Raw genomic sequence first — 13,081 nt, 5'->3', positions numbered from 1 at the left:
TGCTGAAATGGATGACTGTGTTTTTAAAGATTAAAGGAGGTCTAAAGGGGCATTACGTTTAACAATCAAACCAACAACCGTGTCATTGTAAATTGAGTGAACTAAAAGTGAATGATGGAGGAGGAAATCCCAAATAAGACTCCACTGGAGAGGGCAGAGGAGCATCTAAATTCACTCTATGCAGCCCGGAGAGGCAAACTTGGAGTGTGTACACGCAAAATGAATGAAATAAAAGTCCTTCTTGTTGATGGAGGAAACATTGCAACTGTGAATGAGAGTCTTGAAGCATTTGATGCTGTGCTCAATGACTTTAAGAAGGCTCATGAATCTGTGCTAGAGCTGGTCACAGATGAGGAACAGGAACAGGAGAGCATTAACTACTATCAACCAAGAATGAGAACTTATGAACATTTCCTGAAAGAGGTGGAAATATGGAAAAAGGCTGAAGTTGAGCCACAAACGCTCATTGAACCACATGACAGCATTTCCAATGTGTCAAAAATATCAAGTAAAACTAAGTATTCTAAGACTGCTTCCTCAGTGTCCTCTGAACGCCTTAAAGCCGAGGCAGAACGAGCAGCTCTACTAGCTCGCCAAGCATCATTACAAGACAAGCATGCATTGGAACTGGAGAAAGCTCAACTGAATGTTAGGATGGAAAAAATGGCACTGGAAACGGACATAGCAGCATATAATGCCAAACTGAAGGTCCTGGAGAGTACCGAGTCAACTTCTCAATCCCATTCTGTGGCAGCCCATTTACTAAGCCAAGAAGATGGAATGAACTCTTATTTTGAGAAACAGGAACCAGAGGTCTATGTGGAACCTGAACCATCACCTGTTGAGTTTGCTGCATTAGGTGCAGTTCCAAAGACCCCACTACAAAGAGTTTTACAACAACCGACCACAAAGCCATCAAACCCAATTCCGAAAACAGTCGTAAACCACACTCTTCAGCAGCCAACAGCAAGGTCTAGCAATCGACACAGAATCAACACTGCGGGTATCAGCCATAATACCAGCCATGATAACCTCTCTACTGTCATGCAAAGGCAGAATGAAATTGCTGACCTCCTTGTACTACAGCACAAACAAGCCACACTCCCTGTTAGGGAGATACCTATGTTTGACGGTGATCCTCTAAACTTTAGGCCATTCATGCGTGCATTTGAGCATGGTATAGAAGATAAGACAAGCAGTCACCAGGATAGGCTCTATTACCTGGAACAATACACCTCTGGTCAGCCCAAGGATCTGGTCCGTAGTTGTCTGCATATGGAAGCCAGAAGAGGCTATGCAGTAGCTAAGAGGTTGTTAAAGGAACACTTTGGCAATGAAATCAAAGTCACCACTGCTTACATGGAAAAGGCTTGGAACTGGACAAACATCAAACCCGATGATGGAAAGGGACTGGGTGGTTATGCACTCTATCTAAGAGGTTGCTGTAACGCTATGCAAGACCTACAGAACATGGAAGAGCTTAATCTTCCCTCCAACATAAAGCTGATCATGTCAAAACTTCCCTATAAACTAAGGGGAAAATGGAGGTCTATGGCATGTGATATTTTAGAGAGAAGTCACCTGAGGGCCCAGTTCAGTGACCTGGTAACGTTCATGGAAAAACAGGCCAAAATACTGCAGGATCCGTTGTATGGAGATATTCAAGATCCCCTGTACAACAAAAGGTTTTTAAAACCCAAAACAGAAGCTGACTTTAAACAGCAGTTCAAGTCCAAGAGTAGGGGAAGCAGCTTTGCCACTACAGTAGCTGTAGTGGCAGATTGTGACTCTGAAAAACCTTTAAAAGAACAAACATTCAAAGTAAAGAGACCAGGCACCTACCCTTCTGATGCTCCCAGTAACTCATGTATATTTTGTGCTGGTGCGCATTTATTGGTCGACTGCCAACAGGTGAAGGCACAGCCACATGAATTCAAGGTTGAGTTTCTGAGATCAAAAGGCCTTTGTTTTGGCTGTTTGATGAGAGGACACTTAAGCAGAGAATGTAAAAGAAGGATGACCTGTCAGAGCTGTCAAAGAAAGCACCCCACTATCCTGCACATTGAAGGAAGAGAGAGATTTAGATCTCAAAAGGCAGATATGAGTGGTGTAGCAGTAAAGCGGGAGGAGACTGTCAGCAGTGCTCTTGTTTCACTGGAAGCTGGTGAAGATACCGGGGCCGGTACAGATTGTGCACTTGCAATTGTGCCAGTTCAAGTAAAGGTGGCAAATGGAAGCAAGTCTGTGTTAACCTATGCGTTTCTCGATTCTGGGAGCTCAGCAACATTTTGTACGGAGAGACTCATGAGGCAGTTGCAAGCTAAAGGCAGTGCGACTGAAATTCTGCTACGCACAATGGGGCAGGAGAGTCCTACCAAGAGCTTTGAGATATCTGGATTAGAGATTGGCAATGTGGAAGGCGACACATTTCTTGCATTACCAAAGGTCTACACCCAACATAAGATCCCAGTGACAAGAGAGAACATTCCCACTCAGAAAGAGCTCAAAAGGTGGCCATACCTGAAAGAGGTTCAGTTGAAGGAGATTGATGCTGACGTCGAACTTCTGATTGGCGTAAATGCTCCAAAGGCAATGGAACCCTGGCAAATCATAAATAGCCAAGGCAACGGACCGTATGCAGTGAAAACCCTCTTTGGATGGGTGATGAATGGTCCTCTCAACAGTTGTACCATGGCAGAAGAATCCGGGCGTCCTACGGTGATGGCCAATCGTATCTCAATGGCCGACCTGGGGGTTCTTCTTGTAAATCAGTACAACCATGACTTCCCTGAGAGAGAGTATGAAGAGAAAAGTGAGATGTCAGCTGAGGATCGTAGGTTTATGGAGATAGTATCAAGCTCCATAACCCTCAAAGACCATCACTACTACTTACCGTTGCCCTTTCGCAACAAAGATGTAGTCCTGCCAAACAACCGCGACATGGCAAAGCAGCGGGCTCTAAATATTATCAGGAAGTTCAAGAAGGACAAAGGTTACGCTGCAGAGTACAAAGGCTTCATGGAAGAGATGATAACAAAAGGTTACGCCGAGAAGGTACCACAAGAACAGCTCCTCAGAGAGAAAGGCAAGGTATGGTACATACCACACCATGGCGTTCACCATAAGCGCAAAGGAACGATACGAGTGGTGTTTGACTGTTCATCATCCTATAAAGGTACATCTCTTAACAGTGAACTCCTTCAAGGCCCTGACCTGGCAAACACGCTTATAGGAGTCTTGCTAAGATTTCGGCAAGAGCACATTGCCATGATGGCAGACATCGAAGGAATGTTCCATCAAGTACGTGTCCATGAAGATGACTTAGACTTCCTGCGATTCCTATGGTGGCCGGATGGTGATACTAACAAAAGATTGGAGGAGTACAGAATGACAGTACATCTTTTCGGTGCTATATCCTCTCCAAGTTGTGCAAACTTTGCACTGCGAAAGACTGCAGAAGACAACTGTGAGGGGTACGATGAAGAGGTGATTCAAACAGTCAAGTCCAACTTCTATGTTGATGACTGCCTCAAGTCAGTGGCCACAGAAGAACAAGCCATAGCTCTCACAAGAAACCTCAGGGATGTGTGCTCTCAAGGTGGGTTCAAATTGACCAAGTGGGTCAGCAACAGCCGCACTGTACTAGCTTCTATCCCTGATGAACACAAAGCCAAGCAGATAAAAGAACTGGACCTGGACAGAGAAAAGCTGCCTGTTGAAAGAGCACTTGGAATCCGATGGAACATTGAAAGGGATGTGTTTACCTTCCAGGTCACTGTCAAGAACAGACCCCTTACAAGAAGAGGTATTCTCTCAACTGTCAGCTCTATTTATGATCCATTAGGTTTCCTCGCCCCATTCGTATTAAAGGCAAAGCAAATTCTTCAAGTGCTCTGCAAGCTAAAGTGTGGATGGGACGAAGTCATCCCTGAAGAACACTCTATTTCATGGAAGAGATGGCTCTCAGAGCTGGACCAGCTCTCCAGATTCCAGATCAACAGGTGTATGATGCCGGAGAACTTTGGTCAAATCAAGACCGCACAGCTGCATCACTTCGGTGATGCAAGTGAACAAGGTTATGGCACGGCAAGCTACCTTAGGTTCACAAACGTTATGGAAAAGGTCCACATCGCATTCATACTGGGGAAATCAAGGGTGACTCCACTCAAGCAGATGACGATCCCCAGACTGGAACTTGCTGCAGCAACATTGGCAGTGCGAGTGGACAGGATGTTAAGGTTGGAGCTCCAGATTGAACTTGAGGAGTCAACTTTCTGGACAGACAGCCAGTCGGTGCTAAAATACATCCGCAACGATACCAAGAGATTCCATACTTTTGTGGCGAATAGGGTTGCTATGATCCGTGACCTATCGAAAGCAAAACAGTGGAGGTATTTGAACTCCAAACACAACCCAGCCGATGATGCCTCAAGAGGATTACATGTTGAAACTTTCCTGAACTCAAAGAGATGGCGCAAAGGACCAGAATTCCTGGAGAAAACAGAAACACAATGGCCGAAAGTCCCCGAGGAGCTTGGCTCCATCCCTCCAGATGATCCAGAGGTGAGAAAAGACGTCATCGTAAACAGTACATGTGTGGAAGAAAAGAGTCCGACCAGCAAACTGATTGAGTACTATTCAACATGGAACAGCTTGAAGAAAGCAGTTGCCTGGATGCTGAAACTGAGGAGACTTCTACTACAGTTAAGCCAGAAAAGGAAAGTTCTCACCCAAACTGATCCAGGATCAGATCAGAGTCTGACAAACTCACTGAAGGAACAAATTGACAAGTTCAAACTGACGTTTGGAAAAGAAAGTCTGTCTGTAGATGACCTAGATGAAGCAGAAAAGGTCATCATTCGATTTGAGCAACGACAGCACTTTAAACAAGAAATTGCACTAGTTGTAAAAGGAAAACAATGTGCCAAGAGAAGCGGCTCAATCTGTAAGCTTGATCCAATAGTTGACAATGGCATTCTGAGAGTAGGAGGAAGGTTAAGCAAAGCTGCTATGCCTACGGAACTAAAGAATCCTATGATCCTGCCCAAAGACTCCTACATCTCCAGACTGATCTTACTCCACATCCATGAGCAGGTTGGCCACTCTGGGAGAGGTCACATGCTTTCTAGACTTCGCCAGCGATATTGGATACCCTGTGCCAACTCCTTAGCAAGGAAGATCCTTAAGAGCTGTGTCTTCTGCAGGCGGATGCAAGCTAGAGCTGGGGAACAGAAGATGGCTGACCTTCCACAAGATCGGGTAGCACCTGATTTGCCGCCTTTCACCCATGTGGGCATAGATTACTTTGGCCCCATAGAGGTGAAGCGAGGCCGCGTTCATGTGAAGCGGTATGGTGTGATCTTTACTTGCCTTGTGAGTCGAGCTGTCCATCTAGAAGTTGCTAGTTATCTGGATACTGATTCCTGCATCAATGCCCTGCGCAGGTTCATCTGTCGAAGGGGCCCAGTAACAAGTATCAGAACAGACAATGGCACCAACTTTGTTGGAACACACAGAGAGCTAGGAGAAGCTCTGAAAGAGCTGGATCACAACAAGATTCAAAATAAATTACTGAAGGAAGGAGTGACATGGTCATTCAACCCTCCCTCTGGAGCCCACCATGGGGGGGTATGGGAGAGGTTGATCCGACTGGTGAAAAAGATCCTCTATTCAGTCCTTAAAGAGCAAGTACTGGATGATGAGGCTTTGCAGACAGCCTTGTGTGAAGTTGAGGCGATTATGAACGACAGACCAATCACTACTGTAACAAATGACCCTAACGATCTAGAACCCCTGACTCCGAACCATCTGCTTCATCTGAAAGCAAAGCCAGTCCTGCCACCAGGACTATTCCAGAGAAGTGACCTATACTCACGAAGGAGATGGAAGCAAGTACAATATATCACTGACCTCTTCTGGAAGAGATGGATCAGGGAGTATCTTCCACTTATGCAGGAGCGGAACAAGTGGAACAAAACTAAGAGAAACTTCAGTCCTGGTGACCTTGTGGTCATCGTCGATGACACCGCCCCAAGGAACTCTTGGCTAATGGGGCGTGTGGTGAAGGCTTTGCCAGGGGCCAAAGGTCTTGTCCGGAGCGTCATGGTTAAGACTAAGACCAATATCCTACAGAGACCTATCAATAAACTCTGTCTGCTCCTTGAGGCGACGAAGTGAGACACACACACACACACACACAGTGCTCCATCTTTGAATCACGTGCACCTCTGATTCGTCGATGTCGTACTCTTACATTCTTTGATGTCATACATTTTGTGGACGTCAAACTCTTGACATTTTTTGGAAGTTGAACACCTTTACACTTCAACTCAGACTGAGATCTATGGACTATTTTCCTATATGGCACCTTGTATATTTGTATATAGCTATAAACTGTAATGGTGCTCTGGTATAGAATGTTTTTGTATTGGCTCTACGTTTGAATATTAAGTAATTGTTGTGCATTCAGTGCAGTCAACAATTAGGGGCCGGTATGTTAGAGCCGATTTGGGCATATTTTGTATAAAAGACTGAACATACTGAGCTCCATGTACATTTGTGTAAATATATTAAATATTAATGTATATGATGAAATATTAGGTACGTACCTTTATGATTTATTTACCGGATTGAGATATATTCATTTGTTATTAGTGTAACTCAGTTTTTGGCCCCCCCTCTTGCCCATTCATTGTACTGTGTTAATTGTGTTAGTATAAAGGCAGGAAGTTGGGCCTTCGGGGGGAGGAGTCCTTGCTAGATGCGGGAGCGGTATAGTTTTTTGACCATATAGACATACAGAAATACAGACAGACAGGTCATATTATATTATGTATTTGCATTTCAAGTAATCTCTGCTTTAAGTTGATTGGAGAATACCTTTTTGTTAGATAAGAAGAATAAACATTTTCTGTTGCACTATATCCCTGGATCTCATTGAATGTTTGGCCGTTTGGAAACGTTGAGTGTGGACTGTATGCGTCCGAAACAACCCCGCTTCAGGCTAGGGCAGTGGCTATGGTAAAGAGGAAAGGAAGCCACTACACTTTCTTTTGTTGTTCTTTGTGTCTATATATTTCCCCTCTCTCCCCAGCATGAAAGACAACACATCCTGAGAGTAAGCATGACTTGTATGCTTGTGCAATTTTTCTAATATCTCTCTGCTTATTCCTTCTCCTTGGATCGCTTGGCTAGTCTCTCTTTCCACTAGTCTGTTCCTCATCCCTCATTGGTTTAATTGATCAGTACGTTGTTTCCACCTGAGAGCGAAGCCACAATATGGAGCACTATGGGGGTTAGATGACCCAATGCCATGGCCACATTGTGGTTGTGTTTAGAAAAATAGCATTTTCAAAATGGCTGCTGTATGAAGGGGGACTATAGGCTACTCAGAGCTGTGATGGTGGTGACGCAATGGGTGTATTCATTAGTCGGAGGCCGTTGCAAAACGTTTGGTCTGCTGTGAAAATTTCAGCAACGGAAACTGTTTACTCCAAACGGGAAAAAATAAACGTTTTGCTACGAAAACTAGAGTTTCTATTAGACAAATTTAGGTATATCCCTCCCTGTTTCGTTCCGTTTGCTTCCTTTGGTTCCTAGAGTAAACGGTAAACCGTTTCCATTGCAAAACGTTTCGCAACGGTCTGCGACTAATGACCACACCCCAGGTGGTAATAAGTCTGCTCAGTGTATCATACTAAACCCACGGACCATGGTCAGTGTCTGGAGCAGCCCTGAATGCCTTGAATGACAAAAGAATGGGGCATGGGACTGGTTAGCATGTTCCAATCCTCCCAAGTCTTCAAATGTGGTCATTTTGTCATTATGGCCTCATTGGGCATAGTTGGGCATTGTTGCATAGTAAAACTTGAACCATGCTTCTTCTTGTTGAGAAGAAGCATGGTCCACATCTAATGCTTTCTGATTCTCTCACTTCTAGCTACTTACCTTAATTTCTCTACTGTTCTACCATTACTAAAGGAATGCATCATAATACCAATCTAGACCTGATGTTGCTCCCAGAAACATTAACTATGTAATTATGCCTAATCTCTGTTCTGGACCATTGAAAAGTATATTGGTATGTGTCTGATGCAGTGCTATACCTGAGGGGATGGTAGGCTATGTGGTAGGCCATGTCACAGTTGCTGTGTTTCTCTACAAGGCAATGATGTTTTCCCATGGCACTGAATCTACTGTGATTACATCACAACCGTCCTGATATGAGGTCTGAGCCCAGTAGAGGCACACAACAGGCCCCACCCTGCCATATCAACCTTCCTAATGACTCTGTGGCAATGCTTTCATGGCAACTGTACAGGACCTACGCAGGCAGTTGAGGTATTAACAAGGAAATCAATGTCTGCCAGACACCGAGTATAGCGGCGCATAGTATCGACAGTGACTAAAGTGGCAGGTTTAAGAGACTGCTTTTCTCAGAGTTTTGTGAGGTGAAATATCTGCCTCCACATACTCTCAGGTCTATAATGAAAACATTCTAGAGTTCATCCCCCCTGCATGAGAGAGAGAGAGGAGAGACAGCAGGAGAAGGTGAGCAAGAGATTTAGAGGGAGGCTGCCATGTTTACTCTGAGGTAGATTCTCACACAAAGGATACCACTGTAGAGCCTATCTCCTAACTCGCTCTTCATAAAACTTTACATGAAACCACACTGGTTCATTTTTACAATGTAGGGAGCAGGGGTGCTTGTTTGAAATGTCAAGAAAAGCAAGCAGTGTGTATGATGGTGAATAGTCAGAGATCCTGGCTTGGCTGTGTTTCTAAACCAGACAGCCCCTCTCTGCTGAGCTGTTCCCCCATCTGGTTCTAATCAACAGACCCTCCACCCTCCTACCGTCAACAGACCATTGGCAGGGAAGTGTCAAGGAAAGGTGTGTTTCAGATAGAGACGGAAGTCTTCACACATACACACACATTCATGCACACTCAATGGACAGTGCCGCTTACTTTGTTAATATAATGAAGATGGAAGTCCTCACACACATGCAATCAAATACACATAGGCATACACCTTCCTGGCCACTCCTCTCCAGAGTGGTTTTGTTGCAACCTACTGACAGTGGGGTGAGAGACTCATTGTTTGTGGGAAAAGATAGTAAACCGCTCCCTGAAACAAATGGGGCCCCACCCTGGTTGACTGTACCGGTCTCCGATATCTCTCACTGTTTACCAAGCAGGTTACTGGTTAACCGCCACCGCAGGGACTGTCTATATCCCCATCATCACCTGGCAGCTACACTGTCCTAGGACTTGTCACATTGTCACCTGGAGAAGAGGGGAGATAGTCGTATTAATAGCTTCTGCATTACTTTCTGCGTTGAATTCAGATACTACTCGGTTAGTTTTCGAAGAGAGTGCGCCCGGCTCGCAAACGTCTGATGAAACGCTATTCACCGGATGCAGAGGCATTTTCAACAGGGTGAAGGCTGTTCACGTCTGAGAGGGATCTGTGAATGATCAGCACTGTTTTCAACAGTGTGCTGAGGATTATTTTGATTCCCGTCACATTCAGTTTCCTGGAGATAATTTATTCTCACTGATTTGGCTAGATGTTAAGGGGGTTGTGGAAATTGAGTAAGCAGGAAAGGTGTGGAATTTGTGTCTGAATTCCAGGGCACAGATGTAACCAATCACAAGTGAGCCTAATGGAGTGCCAATTGTAGCCACATTGTTTGTATTGTTGCTGTTGTTGTTGGGGGTGTTTTATCGTTGTGTCCACCTCCCACCACTGTGCTGATAGGTTGATTTGCCCAGCTCAGAGTCAGACGAGAACCAATCTCTGTGCCTGTCTATCTAGTCTGGTTGTAGTGACTGACAGGGATCTGGTTTCAGGAGTGCATTACTGACCTTAAGGAACAGGAGAGTTTTGGGGGGTAGAGAGTAGGGAAGTAGGCCACAGGGATCCAGGGGGGGTTTAGTGATAGTAACACCTCTAAATGTGTTAACCCTCCTGTGCTATTGCTTTCTAATACCTGAATGGTCAACGACAACGACAGGGGAAGTGGACATACTCCCAGAGGTACACTACTCCAACTGCATTAGACTGAGCCGCAAGTCTTGGCATGCGACTCCATGCCGCACCACTCAAGATTAATGGACTTGTTTTTCTTCACGGAGCGTGGAGGTAACTGAAGGTTGTGTGCACATCTGTCAACTGTAACTCAATCACCTTGTCAGCCAGCGAGACGGGACTGCACTCTGTTTTTCTATTTACCAAGGATATTTTTCTTGCTTTCGCTGCTGGTGTGTCTGAGCTGTGCTCACAAAGGCGCTCTGAAGCGTCTGGATCTGGACAGCGTAACACTGCCTGCCTGCACACGCCTGCCTGCCAGAGCTGCCATTATAATAAAATACTAGAGGCCAACGGCCGAAGGAGAGAGGACTGGAATCATGTGGCAGCAGTCAGCTGGGTCCAGCTCTCACACTGAAAGGGAGTAATACCCACACCAGGTTCAGTCTCCAAGCCACAGCCACACACAACAGCTCTGTCTGTTTGTCTGCAGCAGACCTGGACCACTGGATCACCAGCCTTGAAATCGACCGTTCTGAGGACCCCACAGGGACACCACTGGTTTAGGTGTCCGTCCGTGTGCCTGAGGGAAGTGTGTGGAGTATGGAGGCTCACAGGGGACTGGCGTCGGACTGGGAGGCGGTGCTGGAGCTGGATGAAGATCTGGCTGGGTGGCTCCCACAGGATCCGACCCGGAATGAGTTTGGCTGGGAGTGGGGCTGGGCCGCCTCGGACCACCAAGACCAGGACTGGGAGTCAGAGGAGGTCCCTGCAGTAAGGTCCCCCCCCCCCCCCCCCCCCCCCCAGAGACCTGATGCCGGGAGTGGCGGGGAGGGAAGAGGGGGGAGAAGGTTGGGATGGGCGGTTTTTGTACTGTACCTGTGCCAAGAGCATAACTCTGTGGTTCCCTCCCGCAATTATATTTTGGCAAGCAAATTAAATGAAGTCAGTAGCTATTTGCATTCCCATAGTATCCATGGACCCTTTCCCTTGACAAAGTAAGAAGGCTGCGGTTTAAGGGGCATAGACAGGCGTTTGTTGTGAAAGGGGGGCCCTAATACTCTTGATATTTTAGACAGTTATAGAGTACTTTCTGTGAACATTTATAGACTGTAAAAATGTCTGACGCATAATACAAAATTCCAGCCTTCAAAGTTCTTGAATGTATAAAGTTTTCTTGACAGGCACCACTGGTTTTCATTCACAGCTTAACAGAAACAGTTAAGTATTTGTAACATAACATTATGTATTTCCATTCTGGTCTGTTCTTGTTATATGAGTATAGAACATGTAGCTATCTGATGTTAATGTGAACAGTCTGTTGTTTTCCTTCAGATTGAAGCAGCGAGAGGTTTTTCCCCTGAAGGGATGTCTTTGGTTACTGTATTGGCAGGCATTGTTTCCTGAAGCTGTTCCTACTCAAAGAAAGCATCTGGCTCAGACACATAGAGCACTCACCCCTGCACTCACACTCAGAAGGCGTCTGGCTGTGGGTCACAGCAATACTTCCCTCTTTAAGCAAGCCTGTCCTCTGAATCCAGGCCCAATATAAGATTTACCCAAATGCCTGAGAATGTAACAAGAAAGAATGAATTCCTCTGTGTGAGAATTGAACATTTCTTCCCATGACCTAAACCAACAACCGATGCAGACTAGGTTTTATAAGATAAACAATAGATACATAAGGGTTTGCTAACAGAGCAGGTGTCTTTTTCTCCCTCTGTCCTACATATAAACTGTTGCTGTACAAAACCACCATTGTGTGTGTTCATACAGTACATTGATGTTACCAAAAATTGTTGTCTTGGGAATGTGACTCACATTAGGAATGCTCACGATGCTCAAAAGCATGCTTATTGAATTGAGTGGCTAAATGTCAACGGGGATCGTGCATGGTATCAAGTCTGAGTTAAACATCACTTGTGAAAATGGATGCAGTCCAGTGTGTGTATGTGAGAGAGAGAGTGTGTGTTCAGGAATGGGTATGTGTGAGTCGTCCCTCTCTAAAAGGTTACCAATGTTGCTCTCTGTCTCCAGGTGTTGAGCCCCACATACAAACAGCGTAATGAGGACTTCAGGAAGCTCTTCAAGCAGCTACCGGACACAGAGCGACTCATCGTGGGTGAGTTTCTAACGCAAAGTGCTAGGCCACTAAGGCCAATAAGGTCAGCAATATGGTGGATATAGGACATCAGCTTGGTTTTGGAAAAGTTAGCGTTGGCTGGTTGGAGTCAATTCCATTTAAACTATCCATTCAGGTAATTAATCTTCTGAATTGACTATATTGAAATAGAATTAACCCCGACCTTGATGGGTAGATGATGTATTCTTCCTGGGCTCTGATCATTGACCTGTGCTGGCAGATTACTCCTGCGCCCTGCAACGAGACATCCTCCTGCAGGGCCGACTCTACCTCTCTGAAAACTGGATCTGTTTTTATAGCAACATCTTCCGCTGGGAAACGCTGGTACGCACTGGTCCTCTGCCTGGGACTTTCTGTTCTTTTGATCTTATATATATATATTTCCCTGGTGTTGGTTAGTTTGCAGAGTTGAAATAGAATGTATTGTATTTCTATGGTTTGCAGCACAGTAGATATTGTATTATTGTGGTTCAGTAACAGTTCAACAGATATATTCTTCTGAATATTAAGCACTACTGAAAAAAACCTATTTTGTTTCCATGTGTGTGTAGCTGACAGTGAGGCTGAAGGACATCTGCACCATGACGAAGGAGAAGACAGCACGCCTCATCCCCAACGCCATCCAGGTGTCCACAGACGGTGAGAAGGTAAGACAGGACAGGGACTGGATCTTTGGCATTCACTGACTGAGAGAAGGCTCAAACTTTCTCCTCAGCCTTATTTTAAAGCATATTTTTGAACTGATACAAACATTATTTTAATTCTCTCCTCACAGCACTTTTTCACCTCATTTGGAGCACGGGACAGGACCTACATGATGATGTTCAGATTATGGCAGAATGCACTTCTGGACAAAGTAAGCCAGCAACCTCAATTAACCTCATCACAAATAGATCTACATGTTTAGT

General features: G+C 45.2%; 1 protein-coding gene across 1 annotated transcript in view; it reads left to right on the top strand.

Moving 5' to 3' along the window:
* LOC311102278 (protein Aster-B-like) overlaps positions 1-13,081 on the top strand; it is a gene marked incomplete at its 5' end in the record, with an annotated part of 118,723 nt that overhangs the window by 98,713 nt on the left and 6,929 nt on the right. The window contains 5 exons of the mRNA XM_084143569.1: positions 7,094-7,117; positions 12,068-12,152; positions 12,394-12,497; positions 12,725-12,820; positions 12,949-13,029. Of these exons, the coding sequence (XP_083999695.1) occupies positions 7,094-7,117; positions 12,068-12,152; positions 12,394-12,497; positions 12,725-12,820; positions 12,949-13,029 (390 nt within the window). The remainder of the gene's footprint in view (positions 1-7,093; positions 7,118-12,067; positions 12,153-12,393; positions 12,498-12,724; positions 12,821-12,948; positions 13,030-13,081) is intronic.

Source organism: Coregonus lavaretus (genome assembly GCF_964263955.1).
Source record: "Coregonus lavaretus genome assembly, chromosome: 26".
Classification (NCBI taxonomy): Eukaryota; Metazoa; Chordata; class Actinopteri; order Salmoniformes; family Salmonidae; genus Coregonus; species Coregonus lavaretus.
This window is presented reverse-complemented; position numbering and strand designations above follow the sequence as displayed.